General features: G+C 36.5%; 1 protein-coding gene across 4 annotated transcripts in view; it reads right to left on the bottom strand.

Annotated features, from left to right (window-relative positions):
• The window catches only part of SLC38A9 (solute carrier family 38 member 9), an 83,878-nt gene that overhangs the window by 33,731 nt on the left and 27,870 nt on the right, over positions 1 to 22,277 (bottom strand). For 3 of the 4 annotated variants that reach the window (XM_080804144.1, XM_080804143.1, XM_080804145.1), the window contains 6 exons: positions 13,833 to 13,965; positions 8,978 to 9,099; positions 8,780 to 8,843; positions 8,450 to 8,543; positions 6,746 to 6,916; positions 1,882 to 1,941 (listed from right to left, as the gene is read on the bottom strand). In XM_080804144.1, coding sequence (XP_080660270.1) covers positions 1,882 to 1,941; positions 6,746 to 6,916; positions 8,450 to 8,543; positions 8,780 to 8,843; positions 8,978 to 9,099; positions 13,833 to 13,965 — 644 coding nt within the window. Of the gene's footprint in view, positions 1 to 1,881; positions 1,942 to 6,745; positions 6,917 to 8,449; positions 8,544 to 8,779; positions 8,844 to 8,977; positions 9,100 to 13,832; positions 14,094 to 22,277 lie in introns of all 4 variants that reach the window. The other variant, XM_080804146.1, reaches the window with a different exon arrangement.

Genomic DNA, 22,277 nt, shown 5'->3' with positions numbered 1-22,277 from the left:
AAGTATCCAATAAAGGTCAACTATAATTTTACATTAACTGAAATGGATTGTTTCATAGTATTTAACACATCATTCAAAGAGAAGAACGCAAAGTAAACTGACTTTGCTGATGGTACTCTCCAAATCATCAGTGTAATCGGGAAACTTATGAACATATTTTAAAGTTATACCAAAATATGTTAGTGTAAGTATTCAAAAGTGTGTGTGTGTGTGTGTGTGTGTGTGTGTCCACAGAGATGCTGGTAATGCACCCACTCATTTGCTAGTGTTAATAAAACACAGGTTAATGAGTTTAATTAAGGAACAAAGACACTGAACAGTAAACACTGAAACATTTGCTTTAAGAGAGGAGAGACTTCCATCTGTTCATTATATCCTCAGAGCCTAGAATAGTTCCTGACACATAATAAGCTTAATAAATATATGTTGAGGGGCGCCTGGGTGGCAGAGCTGGTTGAGCTGTTGACTCCTGGTTTCGGAGTAGATCGTGTTCTCAGGGTGGTGGGATGGAGGCCCTCATCGGGCTCGTGCTCAACATAGAGTCTGCTTAAGACTCTCTGCCCTTCTCCCTGGCAGTCTGCTCTCTCTCTCTTAAATAAATAAATACATCTTAAAAAAAAAAAACATATATATATATATAGAATGAATTTTCTTCTCATTGATCAATGTGTTCCTCCATCGGAATGATATCAATTTAGTATCTCTGAAATCTAAATATATAAATCTAACATAAAGATACATTAGAAATCATAACATAAAGATAAATTAGCGTTTCTGAAATCTAATACTCTGACATCTAAATCATTAATACATAAAGCTTTGGGTGATGTTAAAGATTAACAGTAAAACTGTTAAGAAGGTTACATTAGCTTTTACCTTTTTTTGTTTCGTAAAGGTTTTACCTATTTATTTGAGAAAGAGAGAACTGGTGAGAGGGAGAGGCAAAGGGAGAAGCAGACGACCCACTGAGCAGGGAGCCCTACTTGGGGCTCTATCACAGGACCCTGAAATCATGACCCGAGCCAAAGGCAGATGCTTAACTGACTGAGCCACCCAGGCACCCCTACATTAGCTTTTAACATTCACTTTCCTCATGACTGCCACAGTAGATAAATCCACAAACCACAAAGATTTATTTTTAACAAATTAATTAAAGGAAACCTTTCTAAGAAATTAAGATTTTTTTTTAAGTCATGCCTTCAGTTTATTTGTCTGTATTTACTAACTTTTGTTCATTATTAGGAAATTATTTTCCAGGATACAGATTTGTGTATTTTTTTTTTTAAGATTTTATTTATTTATTTGACAGACAGAGATCACAAGTAGGCAGAGAGGCAGGCAGAGACAGACGGGGGGAAGCAGGCTCACTGCTGAGCAGAGAGCCCGATGTGGGGCTCGATCCCAGGACCCTGGGATCATGACCTGAGCCAAAGGCAGAGGCTTTAACCCACTGAGCCACCCAGGCGCCCCTAGATTTGTGATTCTTAAGCATTAGTAAATAATACAGCAAATGTCTAAAGAAGTTAACAACTTGAGAACTATGCTTCTAGACTTCCAAAAATATTAGCAAAGATACAAGCTCTTAAAAATATGTATTGACTATTTATAGGCAAACATGGATTCTATAGATGTGAGCTACCATTGTGAACTGTATAATACGAACTCAGTCTTGTTTAGCTCACATTAATACAACCTTTCATGGAGTTTCTTTTTTTGAAACACATTGGTTGCCATCAATTTAATACTGGCTCAGTTAATAATGGTAATAATGTTGCACTAATTATTTACCTAAAATAAAGCAATATGTTCCACCTTAAATTCCTTCTGAAGCAAAGTGGAAAATAAAAAAACAAGCTAAACTTTAAATTTCAAACTACTTACCAGGGTTGCTATCGTTGGTACTCAGTACAGCATCCGTGTCATTAATGTGATGAATAAAATCTAAAAATTACAGAAAAAACACAGTTTAATATCAAATGAAAGATGCTAAATCAATCACTCCCTAAAATCTTTGATCTACAAAAATCTTTTAGAACTACTGTGTGGTAGTATTACCTAGAACACTGAACCAGGCCTGCTTCATTATTAACACAGCTTAACCACTCTCAGCTTTCTTCTCTACTTACAGGAATGATGTCATGGGCTTCAGTTCCCACTATGGAAAATTTTTACACGATTGCAGATTTAAAAAAAGAAAAAAGATCTACCTACACAGCAGAATTTAGTTAAAGCCCTAGAATCAAGAAAAAGTATACAATTTTTTTCTTCTACTCATTCTAGTTGATATAAGTATAGTTACTTCTTACATAAAATTCTGAAGCCTGCAGAAGGTGAAAACCAACACTTAAAACAGCAAAACTTATTTGGAGAATCACTTAAAGCTTTTATAAAGTATTATATATGTTTTAATAAACTGAAGATTATGTAGTAATTATTGCTCACATGTACCACTAAGTTATACTAAAGGAAGTAGCAAAGTAGAAAGCATATGCAGAATGGGAGAAGATATGTTCAAGTGACATATCTGATAACGGGTTAGTATCCAAAATCTATAAAGAACTCATCAAACTCGGGGCACCTGAGTGGCTCAGTGGGTTAAAGCCTCTGCCTTCGGCTCAGGTCATGGTCCCAGGATCCTGGGATCGAGCCCTGCATCAGGCTCTCTGCTCGGCAGGGAGCCTGCTTCCCTTCTTCTCTCTCTGCCTGCCTCTCTGCCTACTTGTGATCTCTGTCTGTCAAATAAATAAATAAAATCTTAAAAAAAAAAAACCTCATCAAACTCAATACCTAAAAAACAAATAATCCAATCAAGAAATAAATGGGCACAAGACATGAACAGACATTTTTTTCAAAGAAGGCATCCAGATGGCCAACAGACACATGAAAAGATGTTCCACATAACTCATCATCAGGGAAATACAAATCAAAACCACAATGGGATACCACCTTACACTGGTCAGAATGGCTAAAAATAACAACACAGGAAACAACAGATATTGGCCAGGATGTGGAGAAAGGGGAAAACTTTTATACTGTTGGTGGGAATGCAAAGTGGTGCAGCCATTCTGAACAGTATGGAGGTTCCTCAAAAAGTTAAAAATATGGACACCCGGGTGTCTCAGTCTATTAAGCGGCTGCCTTCGGCTCGGGTCATGATCCCAGGGTCCTGGGACCGAGCCCCACATTGGGCTCCCTGCTCAGCAGACAGCCTGCTTCTCCCTCTCCCTCTGCCTGCTGCTCTGCCTACTTGTGCTCTCTCTCTCTCCCTCTCTGTCAAATAAATAAATAAAATCTTTTAAAAAAAAAGTTAAAAATAAGACTACCCCATGACCCAGCAAATGAATTATTAGGTATTTACCCAAAGGATACAAAAATACAAATTCTAAGGGGTACGTGCACCCTAATGTTTACAGTAGCATTATCAACAACAGCCAAATTATGGAACAGCCCAAATGTCCATTAACTGATTAATGGATAAAGAAGATGTGGGGGGCGCCTGGGTGGCTCAGTGGGTTAAAGCCGCTGCCTTCGGCTCAGGTCATGGTCCCGGCGTCCTGGGATCGAACCCCGCATCAGGCTCTCTGCTCAGCGGGGAGCCTGCTTCCTCCCTTATCTCTCTGCCTGCCTCTCTGCCTACTTGTGATCTGTCTGTCAAATAAATAAATAAAATCTTAAAAAAAAAAGAAAAAAGAAGATGTGGTGAATACATATGTATGTGTGTGTGTGTTTGTATACATATTACCGGAATATTACCCAGCCATTAGAAAGAATGAAATCTTGCCATTTGCAATGATGAAGATGGAGCCAGAGTGTATTACGCTAAGCAAATTAAGTTAGTCAGAGAAAGACAAATGCCATATAATTTCATTCATATGTGGAATTAAAAAACAAAAAAGATGAACTAAGGGGAAGGAAAAAAAGAGGGAAGCACTGATAAGAGGCTCTTAACAATAGAGAACAAACTGAGGGTTGATAGAGGGATGGGCCAAATGGGTGATGGGTATTAAGGAGGGCACTTGTTATGATGATCACTGGGTGTTACATGTAAGTGATGAATCACTAAATTCTAACCTGAAATCAATATTACACTATATGTTGACTAGAATTTAAATAAAATTTTGAAAAGAAAAACAAAGTATCTGACTGCTTGAAATCTCAAAAAAAAAAAAGCATATGCAGATATCTAAGCATTCAAATCACTCTATAGTTAATGAGAGAATGGATAAAGAATGTGTTTTCTTGTTAGACTGAAGTTACTTTATTCTGTTTGATGTTAATCTTTTATAACCTTAGTAAGCCTTAAGTGTTTAATGTGAAAGTTAAATGAGATGATAAAAAATGTTGGATTAGATTTTCAGGTCATAAGTAGGTTAAGTATGTGTGAATTATTCACCTCCACTGTATGCTTGTCAAGATAAAAGCAGGAGAATAGTGCTCTAGGCTTTTGTACTATCTTTAAGGGTTATTAGTGATAAGATTAGAGGTGATCAATTTTTATCTATTTCCTGATGCCAAAGACTCAAATAAGGCTTGTAAAACCTTAACACCAAGTATGGTAGGGTGAATATTCTACCCTCAAATCCACATCCATAGGAACCTTAGAATGTGACCTTATTTGGAAATAGGATTATTAAGTTACATAATTAAGATGAGGTCATACAAGTTAGGGTAGGCCCTAAATTCAATGACTGGTATCTTTAATAAGGAGAGAAAAATTTGCACTAAGACACACTGAGGGAAGATGGCCATGTGAAGACAGGCAGAAATTGGGTGATGCAGCCACAAGCTGAGGAATGCCAAGGATTGCAAACAGTCAATCACCAGAAGCTAGGACGAGATAAGGAAGAAGTATTCTTCCCTAAAGGCTTCAGAAGGAGTGAAGCCCTAGTGACACTTCAATTTTGGATTCCAGTCACCAGGATTGCGAGAGAATAAATTTCTCTTGTTTTAAGCTGAACAGTTTATGGTAATTTGTTACAGTAGCCTAACACATCAAGGCTCAACAAGGACAGTATGAGAAAACAAAACAAAACAAAACAAAAAACCAAACTACAGGCTAATATCTCTTTTGAAAAGACACAAAAGTAGGGGCCCCTGGGTGGCTCAGAGGGTTAAGGCCTCTGCCTTTGGCTCAGGTCATGACCCCAGGGTCCAGGGATCAAGCCCCGCATCGGGCTCTCTCCTTGGCGGGGAGCCTGCTTCCTCCTCTCTCTCTCTCTCTGTCTTCCTCTCTGCCTACTTGTGATCTCTCTCTGTTGAAAAAATAAATAAAATCTTTAAAAAAAAAAAAGAAAGAAAAGACACAAAAGTTCTAAATAAAATAGTAACTCTATTCCCCTTGAAAGTAAACTGAATCCAGTAAAAAATTAAAAAATAAACATCATGACCGCTAAACTAAGTTTATCTAAGAATATAAGAATGATTTAAATAATACAAAATGTATTCATTTAACTTATCATATTAACAATTTTAAGGAGAAAAGATTGGGGTGCCTTGGGTGGCTCAGTTGGTTAAGTGTCTGACTCTTGGTTTCAGCTCAGGTCATAATCTCAGGGTTGTGAGACAGAGCCCATGTCTGGCTCTGGGCTGGGCATGAAGCCTGCTTAACATTCTCTCTCTCTCCCTGTCCCTCTGCCCTGCCCCACCCTGCTCACACTCTCTCTTTCCTCTCTCTAACAAAATAAATAAATAAATAAATATTTTTTTTAAAAAAAAGGAGAAAAGATTTATGATCATCTCAAGGGATATAGAGTATTAAATGTCTGATAAAATCCAGTATACGTTAATAAAAATTCTTAAGAGAATAATAGGCAGGAACATCTTTAAATTGCTAAAGGATATAACCAATATCCCACAACAAACTTAATATTTAATGGGGAACGATATCCACAGGAACAATATAAGGATGTCTACCAGAGACATTATCTAGATAACTTTATACTTTAAAAAAGATAAACATGTATAAATATGTGTACATATAAACATATATGTTGTGTGTGTTTGTGTATATATATATATATAAATATAAGGATATATGTATATAAATATAAATGTATGTATATAATGTATGAATCATTTAAAGTAATAACTGGATGGGAAGTTTTCATTACTCATGAATGACATAACTGTCTAAACATAAAATCCAGAGTGAATCTATAAAATTAGAATCGATATGAGTTTAACACATTTGCTAGATTCAAGACAAAGTTTCCAAAATTAATTAGGTTATTTTATAATAGCAACAAATAACTTGAATTTTTATAGTTAAAAAATATATCACTACTTTCTGGGACGATGGAATGGTTTCATGAAGGCGGTATGGTTACATGGATATATTCATCAAAATTGTATGACTAGGACTTATGTGTTTTTATGAATGTAAATTCTATCTAAAAAAGAGAACTATATCTATAACAACTGAGGTGGGGAGTGGATATAAACATAGACCTTTTTTTTTTTCAGTGGATAAGATAATGACACCAAGTGGGGGGGGATCTGTTCCTAGGCAGTAAAAACTTCTTTTTACATATAAAGCACAAATACACAAATACACAAAGAGTTTATAAATGGATAAAAGTATGTCTATGATATTAAAACAAACTGAATCAACTATATCTTCCAGAATTACAAATGACTTTTTACTTTATTTATCCCAAGTCCAGAATTTAAGGCTGAAACTAAAACACTGCAGTAGTTACTGTATCTGAAAGTAACTACTGTTAAAGCATATGATGTGGATACTTACTAAAAATAAACCTTCCAGTATTAAAAAGAAAATTAGACATAAGCACCCAATAAACTATCATTGCTCCAATGAGAGATACCAAGGAGAAAAGGAGACTTGACCACTGTCCAAAGGAGCCAAAATAGTATCTGCAGACATCTGGATATTCCCAGGTACTGGTATCCACTGATGCTAGATAAAACAAGAGAAAGAATAAAATCAGATGTTACTAATATATCCATTAATCATAATCTGTGTTCTCCCAATTAACTCAAAATATTTAGCAAAATATTAAGAATATTCCATCACCAGATATTAGAACACAGAATGATGTAACAGAAATTAAAATATTACAGAACAAACACATAAGAAGATATATAGGTCAACAAAACAGTACAGATAATATAAGAAACAGATTATAGTATCATAATATTTTGTAATTAATAAAAAAAATGAAAAATCAAGGCTAAGCAAAATCATGAGTAAGAGTCAAGATATTATTCAATAATATTTGGCATACTTAAATGACATATGGAGGAAAGTTTTCCTGAGTCCTAATTAATTCAAAAATTAAATAAGTTAGAAGACAAAATAAAAATAGACCTTGAAGGGTTATCCTTTTCTATCAAATAAAGAAATAGAAATACAATGGAAAAGATCAGTAGATATAAACTCATATAATACAAAAGCCATTCAAATGTTGAATGGAAAAGAAAATTGACAAGAAATAATGGATAAAGGGCTAATGCCTACTTCATACAAAAAACTTAGCAGATCTATAAGAGCATCAAGGTATTTGAGGATAAATAGGAAAGGGATAAGAATAAATAATAAAATTAAGACAAAATATACCCCCCCCCAAAAAGACCAAATATACATTGCTTAATAGAGCCCTCCCCCTCAAAGACAAAGCCTGGTCTCTTGATTCAAAATTGCTAAGATTCACTGAAATAATGTAGGTATATTTAGGTCCTAAACTACTTTAAAACAATCTAAAAAGGTAATTCCCTGATCCAGAATTTACAGAGATGAGTAGAGGCAATGTATTACTAAGCTTTGTGAGTTCACTAAAATGGACACATTCATATTTTCATATTTTTCTAGTTACATTTTCTACTTTAGGGAGATTCCAACATTTAGATCTCTTGGTGGGGGATAGATCGAAAGTCACCATTAACTGCTAAGAATCACAGAATGTTGTTTTCTTTTCTTTCTTTCTTTTTTTTTTTTTTTAAGATTTATTCATTTGAGAGAGAGAGCGTGCAGGGGTGAGGGTTAGAGGGAGAGGGAGAGAGACCATCATCAAGCTGACTCCCTGCTGAACAAGGAGCCTGTTGTAGGGTTGGATCCCAGGATGATGAGACCATGACCTGGGCCAAAATCAAGAGTCAGACACTTAACTGACAGAGCTACCCAGGCAACCCAGAATCACAGAATTTTCAACTTAGTTCTGAAAAAGACTATTTTTAAAATAAGACCTTATCATATTTTTTTAATCAGGAAATTAGCACCAAAGTAAAGAAACTACAAACCTCTGAATTTCAAAGGCAGTCACTAATTCATTGACATATCAGTTCAGCTGAATGCTATGAGTTAGAGAAGTAAATCTTTAGACACAAAATAGTTAACACACATGTGGAATGTTCACATTAGTGATCTCCTTCACCAGGAAATACTTATGAATACCCAAATGGTTACTCTATTTTCACCATGGCAAACTCTTACATATCATAGATCGTGATTTCACTACTCTGTAGCAGCAATAAAGTGTTAAAATGCCCATCAGCATGATGACACACATTCCAGTAGTAAAGCCAGCCTGTTTAAAAACACAAATATAGAACAACATATATCATCATGTTAGAATAAATTCATATGCAACCACATTATGTTACCCTACCCTAAACAATTATGATAAAAACCTGACAATGTAAAGTTAAATATAATTATCTATTTTCTTCAATAACTGTCTAGATTTATTAAAACCTTGATTGTAAATCTTACAATATAAAGAGAAAAAAATTCAGGCAAAAATGTACTGAAAAATTTTATTACCTGTTTTATGCCCCAAGGAATACTTAATATAGATGTTCCCATCATGGTATTCCAAATCATAAAACTGAAAACACAGAATAATAGTAGTAAAAATATGGAGTTTGACTCTTTAAACATTTTAATTAAGACAAAAATGAAAATAACCAGGAATTTTCATTTATATAAAGTTTAAGTTATGATCCAAAAAGTTTTACTCACATGGTTACTAAACTGGTGTTTTTGCCATATCCTTCAGTGTAACTTTGAAGTTTATAAGCAGAACCCAATGGACTATATACATAGCACTCTTCTGGAGCTGGAACTACATGATCTGGGGCAATCTAGTAAAAGAAGAAATGTTATAAGAGAAATGTTACAACCAGAAAATGTGCAGGATAAGATATTTTCTAAACATCAGAGGACCTGACTCTAGACACAATTCTTAATATCATGAACAAACAAATAGCATGTATCCCTGATTAATGAATATAAAAAACCTTTTCCAAATGTAGTAGATCTAAAGGACTAAGAGTTTGGAGAATAAGAGCAATAAAATGTTCATGTGAAATGACAATGAATTCTTAAAATATGCAACTATAAAAATATTTTTCCTTTCATTTTCATGAAAAAGAAAGAAGAGTCAGCAAAGAGTGAGATTAAGGAATTCTAGATGGAGGAGATCTGAGGCTTAAGTGAGAGGAATTTCAAAAATCAAGTGGCCATTGAACTCCTCCTCTAGGAATAGGTTTTAGCAAAGAGGTAGGGAACTCAAACTATAAAGAAATGACACATCAATACAAGATAAAGAAAGGAAATATATGTGAAAAGCATTTAAAAAGCAGAAGTAAGGGGCGCCTGGGTGGCTCAGTGGGTTGGGCCTCTGCCTTCGGCTCGGGTCGTGGTCCCAGGGTCCTGGGATCGAGCCCCGCGTCGGGCTCGCTGCTCAGCGGGGAGCCTGCTTCCTCCTCTCTCTCTGCCTGCCTCTCTGCCTACTTGTGATCTCTGTCAAATAAATAAATAAAATCTTTAAAAAAAAAAAAGCAGAAGTAAAAAGTGAGCTAACATAGCCTAAAGGAAAGGCAAAGCAAGGATTCTTAAAGATGGAATATGCAAACAAAACACAAGGAGCTAATAGAGAGGCTGAAGACACACAGAATGACTGAATAGATACATTTTCTTATACACATAGTTTTCACCTTACCTCCCATACATATCTCCTGAATTCTACCTCCTTAGAGAGGAAAAAAAATTAGTCTCCCGGTGGAATTTTGCCCATCTCCCTGAGAACAGTCCTTTGAGAACATGAAGTTCCATATAGTAGTTAAAAATACAGGAGCTGACAGGTAAAAAATCAATGATCTTTTCTCTTTTTTAAAGATTTTAATTAATTAATGAATTTATAGCACATGCAAGTTGGGGGAGAGGCAGAGGGAGGAGGAGAGTGAGACTCTCAAGCAGACTCCAGGCTGAGAACACAGCCCCACTCAGGGCTCCATCTCATGACTCTGAGTTCACGACCTGAGCCAAAAGCAAGAGTTAGATGTTTAACTGACTCAGCCACCCAGGTGCCCCTCTCCCTTTTATTCTAAGTAGGCTCCACACCCAGCATGGAGCCCAACGCAGAGCTTGAACTCATGACCCTGAGATCAAGACCTGAGCTGAGATAGAGTCAGAGACTTAACAGACTGAACCACTCAGGCATCCCTCAACAATCTTTTATATTTAGTATTCACTATATAAATCTACAACTCTGTGCTAGGTTTAGTGTTCAAGAAAAAAAAATACAGTCCACAACTTTAAGAAGCTTAAATTCCAGTTGGAAGACTGGAAGCAATTAGATAAGGGTAGAAGAGAGAAAAAAAGTAAGGGTGGGATACTGTATTGCAGGAATGACAAAAGATTAACAGGGACCAGAATAGTTAGGGAAGACGTCAAGGAAGTGATAGAACATTGGACCTTAGTAGGTAGACAGGATATGGACTGGTACAAAAGGAAAAAGTGCTGAGACTTTATGTATACAATTGCTGGTACCTTGCGGGTAAAACATGTCTTGAATGCTACGCCTCCTGTGGCTTTGGAAACAATTATTTCTGAGAGATATAAAGGCATATATGGAAATGGGTCTGCTGTTTTCTCTTTTACCTTAATCATCTGGGTCTGAGTTATATTATCTTCTTCAAGGGTGTAAAAAGAAAAAAGGGGAAGGATCATGTCTGCATCAGGCAGGAGATAAACTATGATGGCTTGCAAAGTTCAGAAAAAGTGAAAATTTAAAGTTAAAGGAGGCAGGATTAGAAGCTAAAGGTTAAGAAGTTATAAATTTTTGAGAGTTACAGACAAAATGGAGAATTGGATTCCATACTCCGGCAGTAATGTAGGGCAGTGCTTTCCTTCCTTCCTTCCTTCCTTTTCTTTCTTTCTTCCTCCCTTTCTTTCCTTCCTCCTTTCCTTTCTTTCTTCCCTTCTTCCTTCCCTCCTTCCTTTCTCCCTCTCTCTCTTTCTTCTCTTTCTCTCCCTCCCTTCCTCTCTTAATTTCCTTCTTCTTTCCTTTCTTTCTTCCCTCCTTCCTTTCTTTCTTCCTTCCTTTTTTTTTTTTTTTTAAGATTTCATTTATTTATTTATTTGTCAGAGAGAGAGAGGGGGAGAGAGCACAAGCAGAAGGAGCAGAAGACAGAGGGAGAAGCAGGCTCTCTGCTGAGCAAGGAGCCTGATGTGGGACTCAACCCCAGGACCCTGGGATCATGACCTGAGCTGAAGGCAGCCCAGGTATCCCCCTTCCTTTCTTCCTTCCTTTCTCCCTCTTTCTTGCTCCCTTCTTTCCCTTCTTTCTCTTTCTCTCTCTCCCTCCCTCCCCTCCTCTCTTCCTTCCTTCCTTTCTTTCTGTCTCTCTTAAGATTTTATCTATTTACTTGAGATAGAGAAAGCAAGAGAGAGCGAGCACAAACTGGGGGGCAGGGGGCATGCAGAGGGAAAGGGAGAAGCTAAGCAGAGAGCCCGATGTGTGGGTTCTACCCCAGGACCCCAGGATCATGACCTGAGCTGAAGGCAGACGATCAACCAACTGAGCCACCCAGCACCCAGGCATAGGGCAGTGCTTTTCAAACTTAAATTTTCCTGTGACAGACACAGGGATGTTGTTAAATACAGATTATGATCCAGTAGGTCTGGAGTAAGGACTGAGATTCTGTATTTTTAATAAGTTCTCAGTGATGCCAGTACTGCTGGCTTGTGCAGGACACACTTTTATTAATCAGGATCTAGGAGATGTTGGCAGTCAAATAATTTTCTTCTCTTCCCCATTCTAGAATTAAAATAGTTAAGATAAATAAGGAAAATTTCAGAAATAAAAAGGCACAACTCCGTAAAATCCTGAGACATGTGGTTTCACACTGTTCTTCCCTTAAACATCTCTTAATAAAGTAACTTTGGAATTCTCAGGAAATGAGCCTGTATGTATACATACATTCATTAAAAATGGTCATGTCTTACTGCTAATTCTAGATCACTATTTATTACTGTTTATACACTTTGATTTACTTCAGTCATCTCAGTGTCAGTTAACAAAAGGTATTCAACTTGGCGTACACTGTTGACTTAATTTCCAGCCAAACAATGTCCATTCAGGACTAGACTGGCCCAGCCAGTATCTTTGAAGCCTGCTTCCACAAGAAGAGCTTCTAGGTCTGGATTAGACCCAGAGACACTGGATTACTTCTACTCCGCAGAGGGCTTAAATAATCCCGTTGGAACTAAGTCTTTATGACAAGTACTGATATAAAGGTCTAGGGGAGGAAAAATGAAAAAATTGGGGAAAAAAATGACCAGAATATTTTGGAAATCACTACTTCAGCTATACAAAAGGAGATGTTAATACCTCACATGGCTTTACTTGAGATATCTCAAGCCTTGTCCCTCAGTAAACACCTAAAGAATATTGGTTTCATTCTCCTTTTTTTATTATTATCTATAAAAATATCACTTTTCCTCCCAGAATGTTTCCACTTTTTTAAGCTTTTAAGTTTCTGCATATCTCATATGTGATGATTCTTATAAGCAACCAGATTACTTCACGTATATATATTTAAAGATTTTATGTATTTATTTGATAGAGAGAGACAGTGAGAGCAGGAACACAGCAGGGGGAGTGGGAAAGGGAGAAGCAGGCTTCCTGCCAAGCAGGGAGCCTGATGTGGGGCTCGATACCAGAAGCCCGGGATCATGACCTGAGCCAAAGCAGGTGTCCAATGATTGAGCCGCCCAGGTGCCCCCCTATATATATTTTTGATCCTAAAATAATAATACAAATTTTAGAAGACCAAAAATCAACAACTATTGCCCATGGTCAAATCCGGCCTTCAACCTATTATTTTACAGCCTCTTTGCAAAGAATGGTTTACATTATTTGTAATGATCATAACAGATAAGTGGAGGTGCCCCTCACTTGCGCTTGCTCTCTCTCTAGTGCTCTCTCTCTCAAATAAACAAATGAAATCTTAAACAAAAACAAAACAAAACCAAAAGTGAAGAAGAATATGCAATAATATATGGCCCACAAAGCCTAAAACGTTTAGAATCTGCTCTTTGACCCTTGTTTTCTATCTATACAAGGACATTGCTAAATAGTAAAAGAATATATTTGTTTATATGTATTTCAGTTTCCCACTCTAGTAGAAAAATTCTAAAAAATTTTTTCCCTTGTAGCTTCAAACTTAATAACTGAATGGACTAACTAGATCTATTATTATTTATGTTACTTATCAATGACCTAAAGTACTTTAGAAGTAGTTTATTCTCCTCAGAGCTCTTAGGATTGGAGACTAGCAGAATTTAATCTAACAAATCTCAGGCTATTGTCAACACAGAGAGATTATTTCAAACCTCTTTGTCATGCTAGATAAGAATAAACTAGTATGGGATGTTAAGATGTGTACTAATTACTATCTTGATTTTCCATGATGCCATCCTTGGAATATGGCCAGCAAAAAAAGATCAATCACTGGGTGTTTCCCTGGCTTATGCTGTTCACTGTTCATTTCAACTTAACTTTAGACAATTAGCAATGCTTGTCCCTTACCAGTGCCTTGTCTGCAGGAGCGGTGAGCCGGCTGTAGTAATGAATCCTCTTGTTCATGGCAGAGGCATGGTCGCTAACCCTCTGAATGACATTATTCACATTGACGATGTTTGTGGGCTCTATATAGAAAGGCCTAGAGAAGGGAATATACACTTGACAAAGAACATTCAGCCAGAAATTCTGGAAGTCAGCCATTGAGGAAAATAACTTCTTGTCCTCCATTAGAAATGGGATGTACCAAGGCAAGGCATTCAGTTCTCACTTTGGGTGGGAAAAGAAAATGTCACAAAAGAAGTATTATCCAATCCAAAGACTAACGCTTTTGTCTCGTAATACTATTATAAATATACTTTTTTAATTTTTAGGAATTTAGCAATAGAGGAGAAGTAACAGAAAGAGCTTCAGTCAGATATGAAAAAGAAGTATATAGCAGCTGTCAGTTTTCAACAATGAAATTTAAACCTACACAACTTTTAATATTCTCTCAAAAAGTTTCTGGCACTAAATCAAAGAAATTATTGTCATAAATGTTCCTATACTAAAGAGGAACTACTCTCTTCTGCTCAGAAGTTTCCACTCCTTTATGGGCCAAAGTTATTTCCTATGACAAATAAAATATCTATTGCTTGGTTCATGTACTAAAGATTAGTGATCTCAACCACCTCCCTTGTGAAACTTGTCACAAGTATTATCAAATACTTGAAGACACTACAGATATTTTGCCTCATTTTACTTTATTTGGATTTCAGTAACAAATCCTATTATGCTATTATTTATGTATATGCTTCTTTCCCTTAACTATGTCCCAATCAACTGCAGATTCTAGTTTTCAATTATTACTAGTCATTAACGCTGCCAGTTCCTTACCAAAACTCCCTCCATTTGCTTCTAAGCTTCTAGTAATATACTCCAAAACAGAAAGACCAGGCAGAGTAGCATGACTCTCAAATCCTTCTAAGTCACAAATGATACTGTGCCCTGAACTGCATTGGCACAAAAACAGACACATAGATCAAGGGAACAGACTAGATAACCCAGAAATGGACTTTCAACTCTATGGTCAACTAATAATCTTCCACAAAGCAGGAAAGAATAACCAATGGAAAAAAGTATCTTCAACAGATGGTGTGGGGAAAATAGGACAGCCACCTGTAGAAGAATGAAAACGGACAACTTCCTTTTTTTTTTTTTTAAGATTTTATTTATTCATTTGACAGGGAGAGAGATCACAAGTAGGCAGAGAGGGAGGCAGAGAGAGAGAGGGAGAAGCAGGCTTCCCACTGAGCAGAGAGCCTGACTCAGGGCTCAATCCCAGGACCCTGAGATCATGACCGGAGCCGAAAGCAGAGGCTTAACCCACTGAGCCACCCAGGTGCCCCGAAACTGGACAACTTTCTTACACCATACACACACAAAAACATTCAAAATGGATGGAAGACCTAAATGTGAGACAGGAATCCATCAAAATCCTAGAGTACATAGGCAGCAACCTCTTTGACCTAGGCCATGGCAAATTCTTGCTAGACATGTCTCCAAAGGCAAGGGAAACAAAGGCAAAAATGAACTACCGGGACCTCATCAAGATAAAAAGCTTTTGCACAGCAAAGCAACAGTCAGCCAAACTAAAAGGCAACCTACAGAATGGGAGAAGATATTTGCAAATGTCTTACCAGATAAAGGGCTAATATCCAAAATCTATAAAGAACTGATTAAACTTAACACCCAGAAAACAAAAAATTCAGTCAAGAAATGGGCAGAAGACATGAACAGACATTTCTCCAAAAGAAGACATACAAATGGCCAACAGACACACAAAAAAATGCTCAACATCCCTTGGCCTCAGGGAAATACAAATCAAAATCATAATGAGATAATACCTCACACCAGTCAGAATGGTTAAAATTAACACCTGAAGAAACAACAGATGTTGGTGAGGACGTGGAGAAAGTGAGCCCTCTTACACTGCTGATGGGAATGCAAAGTGGTGCAGTCACTCTGGAAGACAGTATGGAGGTTCCTCAAAAAGTTAAAAACAGAACTACACTATGACCCAGCAATTGCACTATTAGGTACTTATCCAAAGGATACAAACATAGAGATTTGAAGGGGAATATGCACCTCAATGTTTAAAGTAGCAATGTCCGTAATAGCCAAACTCTGGAAAGACCCCAGGTATCCATTGAAAGATAAATAGATAAAGAAATATTTGAAATATTACTCAGTCATCAAAAGAATGAAATCTTGCCATTTGCAAGGAAGTGGATGGAACTAGAGGGTATTATGCTAAGCAAAATAAGTCAGTCAGAGAAAGACAAATATGATTTTACTTATATGTTGAATTTAAGAAACAGAAGAGATGAACAGAAGGGAAGGGAAGGAAAAATAAGACAAAAACAGAGACAGAGACAAAGCATAGAGACTCTTAACTACAGGAAACAAACTGAGGGTTGCTGGAGGGGAGATGGGGAGGGAGATGGGCTAAATGGGTGATGGGCATTAAGGAGGGCACTTGATGGAATTAGCACTGGGTGTTATCTACAACTGATGAATCACTAAATTCTACCTCTGGAACTAATAATATACTATGTATTAATTAAATTGAATTTAAATTTAAAAATGTGTTAAGTCATTTCTGGAGACAGTTAATCTAATCTTGTGGAAATACTTGAAAAACAAGTGACTGAAATTTTAGTTTGTTATTTTTCCAACTATTAGATATCAGAGAAATGATAGTACAGATGTTAAATTTAATCCTGTCTCTCTAGTTAGTATACAGAATCTCTGAATCTTTCTTTTTCTATTTATTCTCCACCACAGCACCTAAATAGAATGGGTACTCTCCAGTTCAACCCAACATATATCTTAAAGTTAAGCACTTACTAGAGCAAATATGTGGATATATAGATCACCATGACAGTCTATCTCTACTAAGCATATCATTACTAAGTGAAGTAAGGGATGTCAATAAATCTGAAGGTGATATAAAGAAAACATGAGGGCTGGAAGCTGGGTAAACTATCCCTACTTATAAATTTGGTAGCCTTAGATAACTACTAACCCTTCCAAAGCATTACAGTATTCTGTATAATTTGTATATCTACTGTGACAGCAGTACTAAAAAGCAGTGTAAAAATATTACATCCAAGAGACAGTTCAATCATACCTGGGGTCACAATCTACACAGCATTCATTTCTTTTTTTGCAAGAACAATACCCCACAAAATTCAAGAAAGAATTACAGGTTTAATGCCAACAAAAAAGACATTGCAACCGATCAAAGATTATGAAAGAGAGTAACAACTAGGATATTAATAGAGAGGTGTAGATGTTCTACTTGTAGCTTTTTACTCTGAAAATCCAATGGTATTAATATCAACCACTAAATTGGCTTGAAGGCTTGCAGAAAAGCAGTCCAAGAAGTGCTACATTTTTTTGGCTCCTGGCCTCTAATAGAAGTGTTAACTATACCAGTTTAGTTGGCTTGGGTACTCTGAGAGCAGAATGACTCTGAAAGTTTTTCTTTTCCAACAGTTTTCATCAAGATGCTGAATGCCTTTTCAAACAAATATTTTGGAATTTTTCAAAACAGATTCTCCTAAAAAAACATCCAACTCAGCATATTTTAACTAAATTATTAGAAACATATGCTTAAGGCTTCATCTGAGAGGAAAAATATAAATTACATTTCTAAATTGAACTTCAGTTGGCTCTGAAAATACTTTTAAAATTGATAGTATACAGAAAACAGTATTAAGAGTAAAATACTTTTGAAACTTGGGCTTTTTCTTTTGAACATGGTTTCCCATGATTGCTCCCTATCAGGGTTACCTCCCAAATCAAATGTGGCTCAACTGTGCCAAAATAAAAATAAATTATGATGTTTCATGTAGAAGTTATATTTGTTTTACCTTATAAATATGTATGGTCATGCTACAGAAGAAAATGCTTTTAACATTTAGTAGAAATTTTAAGATATTTAAAAATGTGACTCAAAATCTCATATTTTCATTCAATATCCTCATAAACAGAGAAACGTTATTTCTACCTAACACCTTTTCTAGGTTCCACTCCTTAAATTCCTTAAAAATTTTTGGCTTTTAAATTTGTCTCCACCCTTCTACTGACCAGTTATATTTCCCTAGAGTTTAACAACAAACCCCATGACTCTTTAGGTTTATACTCAATATGAAGACCTATGACTTAAAGCTGTTCCTTTATTCACATCTCTATGACGCTGAAGCACTCCACACCTGTCAGATTGGGGTAGGTTGCTAAAAAATGAAAAGGAAATCAACTATTCAAAAATCTCAAGCAAAACAGACATTCAAAATAATGAATCCACTGTACGTGTTTCTTCCTGCTTGGTAAAATGCTATGTCTGACAAGAAGCATTTCAATAAAGACAGAAAAGAAGTTAATCAAGCCATTGCACCTAGAAATTCCTTGCTGCTACAATAAAAAAAAAAAATGGTGACCTGAAGCTTGCTAATATGTTTCTCACTTCCTCTGATGCTTATACAACATCCTTTTTCACAAAAATCCTGTTCCACACTCCAATTTCACTCACTATTATCAAAGGCTGAGCCCACAAATTTTCTCTGTGGTGGTTAATTAATTTGTACTGGTTCTCAAATTGATTAAATATTATCTAAGTGCCAAGCAAGTATTAAGCATAGTTCTTAACATTTAATAATGAATAAGACACAGAACCTGAAGGTTCATAATCTGCTGGAGAAGACAGGTAGGTAAGCAATTCCAATCCAAAGGGAAAAATACAGAAAGAGAGTGACTACTTATGAACAACAGTGGGAGCAAGAAAGAGTGAACAGAGTTGTGTGGTACTAGGTAGATGCAGTGTACTATGCAATCAAAAAGCAGGAGAAGCTAAACCATGTCTGGCAGACCACTGAGGAAGTTACAGCTGAGGTGGATCCTGGAAGATAAAGAGTTAGTCAGAAATATATACAAGCATGTAGGAAAAAAACAGGAGAGTATGATGTATTTTTGGAAAACTCTAAATAGCAGGAAGAAAAGGGGTAAGACACGAGGTAAACCGGGGCAAGAACATGGAGGACTTCACATGCCAACAAAAGCTATGATCCTATATGTTAGAACACCCAGCTGATTCCTTCTCCAATCTCAACCCTCAAATAATCAGTTATTCCGAGTTTAATCCACTGACATTTTTATTCTCTATCTAGATTCAATCTCTTGGTGGACTCATCTAGTCACGTAAATTTAAATATCATGTATATGCTGATGGCACTCAAACTATTATCTCTAGCCTGAACTCCTTATTCATATATATCAGACTGATCTTGCCACCCCCTCTCTCCAACCCCATCTCTTGGACTTCATTACTTACCACCACATCACACTAGCCTCCTCACAATTCCTTAAACACTACAAGCATGCACCTATACTTCTGGACCTTTGTTACCAATTTCAGGTAAAACACAAAGCCTCCGAAGGCCTTTCCACTAAGTAAGTATCTGCATGGCTTGCTTTTTTACTTCTTTCAATTCTTTCCTCACTTGAGGAATAAGGTATTTAGCTATCCTTGACAGCATGCTAAATTTCAACCCATCTTCTCTACACTTGTCATTTCACATATCTTCTCTGCTTTACAATATCTCCTTAGCATTTATACTATCTAACACAAAACATATTTATATATTATTGGTTGCTTCCAGTAAATACAAGTTCTGTAACAGCAAGGATTTTTGTCAATTTGGTCACTCCTATATTCTCAGGGGCTAGGATAGTACTTAGCATATCATAAAAGCTCATTAGAATATGGTGAATAAAATATCATATATCACTTTAAGAAAAAGTCCACTTTGAAATAATTTTTTAAAAATAAACTCCATGCCCAACGTGGGGCTCGAACTCATAGTCCAAAGATCAAGAGCTGCATGCCCTATCAACTGAGCCAGCCAGATGCCCCAATATTTTGAAATTATTTATAGTCACAAAGAAGTCAGAAAAACAGTAGAGAGTTCCTGTAAACACTCCACTCAGGTTCCCCAATGACGATATCTTATATAACCATAGTACAATCATCAAAACTTGCATTACTTTTATTTATTTATTTACTTTTTAAAAGATTTTATTTATTTATTTTGAGAGACTGAGCAAGCATGAGAGGCGGAAGGTCGGAGGGAGAAGTAGACCCCCAGCTGAGCAGGAAGCTAGCTTCAAGACTAGATCCTGGGACTCCAAGATCATGACCTGAGCTGAAGCCAGTAACTCAACCAACTGAGCCACCTAGGCTCCCGTATTACTTTAAGAATCAGGAAAAACATTAATGAAAAGTTATGGGGATAATTCTTTCAACTTTTCTGTAGGTTTAAAATGTTTAAAATAAAGTGGGGGAGAAATGATGGAGGAAGTAATCAAAGTGTTAAACACTGTACAAAAGAAGGAGCAACTTGCACAAAAATCAATTTACTGTGTTAGTTTAGTGTGTTATCTTCAAACCAATTAACCATTTTTTCTAGAGGACAGAATGATTAACTGTGTGAAGTGTTACTACTAAGTCAAATGAGATGAGAACTGATCCATGAAATGACCACTGGTGACTGTGATGTGAGTACTTTCAGTGGATGTAATGGCAAAGGCCTGTCTGAATTGGGTTCAAGAGAAAAATTGGATATGGTGAGTATAAATAATCCTTGCAAAGAGTTTTTTGTAAAAAGGAGCCAAAGAAATGGAGTGGTAGCTAACAAGTTAAGTATAAATACTTCAGAAAGCATAAAAAAAGCATAACAAATATAAAAATCACCCATAACCCCACAATGAGTAATCATTAATAACACTTTCCCAACCTCATTTTTTTGGGGCAGGAAACATGAGATTCCATTATATGTTCACCAGAATTGCTAAGATTTTAAAATCTGACAATACCAAGCACTAGCAGGAGGTAGAGTAATGGAAACTCTTACACACTATAGTGGGAATGTAAACTGGTTTAACTCTTGTGGAAAAGAGTTTGGCATTATCTAGTTAAGTTGAATATTCACATACATATGTCCTAGAAAAGTTCTTGCACATGTATGCTAAGGCACACATACAATAATATTTATAAGAACATTAATAGTAAGATATTCACATTGGAGACAACCCAAATGTCTAACTAGAGTAGAATGTAAGTATACATAAACTTCAGATAGTCATAGAATAAAATAGCAGAAAGCATGGGAAAGAAATACTGTTACATACAACTTGGATGGAAATTACATTGCTGAACAAAAATTCTAAAATAATATATATAGAATGATCTCATTTACATGAAGCGCACAAAAAGGTAAAACTGAATTCAGTATTTAGGGATACAGAGACAATAAATAAATAAAAGTAGGGAAACGGTCACACAAATATCTGGAGAGTGGTGAACCTATAGGGAGGAAGGAGGATGTGTTTGGTAAAGGACATATGAGGAACTTCTCGGGTGCTGCTCTTTTTATACATTGGTGTTGGCTGCATAGGTGTTGGCTTTACAATTATTTTTTAAAATTGTCCATATGGGGTGCCTGGGTGGCTTACTCAGTTAAGCGTCTGCCTTCAGCTCAGGTTATGATCTCAGGGTCCTGGGACTGAGCCCCTGGTTCTTGCTCCTTGCTCAGCAGCAAGGCTACTTCTCCCTCTACCTCTGCCCCTCCCCTTGCTTGTGGTCTCTCTCTCAAATAAATAAAATCTTAAAAAACAATAAAAATGTACATACATGCTATATAGTCTTCTGTACATATATCACGTGATAAAAGACTTTAAAAATATAACTTGAATTAACCCATTCTTTCAAAATTTAGTAAGGAGATGAAAAGGGACCAAAAAAATCTTGTGTATCATACATAAGTTTACGGGTTATCTTTTGGCAAACTATTAATAAAGATGTATAAAACTCAAACACAAGTTACCTACTTTTCTATGAAAAGACAACTGTTTAAAATATGTTAACTCCTCCTGCAATGGCAAGCTGCTATCAAAAGTATGCTATATAGGGGCACCTGGGTGGCTCAGTGGGTTAAAGCCTCTGCCTTCGGCTCAGGTCGTGATCCCAGGGTCCTGGGATCGAGTCCCACATCGGGCTCTCTGCTCAGCAGGGAGCCTGCTTCCTCCTCTCTCTCTGCCTGCTTCTCTGCCTACTTGTGAACTGTCTGTCAAATAAATAAATAAAATCTTTAAAAAAAAAAAGTATGCTATATAGGTACACAGCATGCATTAAAAACCTAAAAGCCTCCACATACTTAACTAGGCTCCACACTGGGCGGGGCTTGAACTCATCATCTGAGATTGAGACCCAAGATGAAATCAAGAGTCAGACACTGAATGACTGAGTCACCCAGGTGCCCCAAGAAAGTAGCTGCTTTTTAAAAATTCACACTGAGTAGAGAATATTCTGATAATGGATGTTTAGAAATGTTTCCACTGGGGTGCCTGGGTGGC

Source organism: Martes martes, assembly GCF_963455335.1.
Source record: "Martes martes genome assembly, chromosome: 5".
Lineage (NCBI taxonomy): Eukaryota > Metazoa > Chordata > Mammalia > Carnivora > Mustelidae > Martes > Martes martes.
This window is presented reverse-complemented; position numbering and strand designations above follow the sequence as displayed.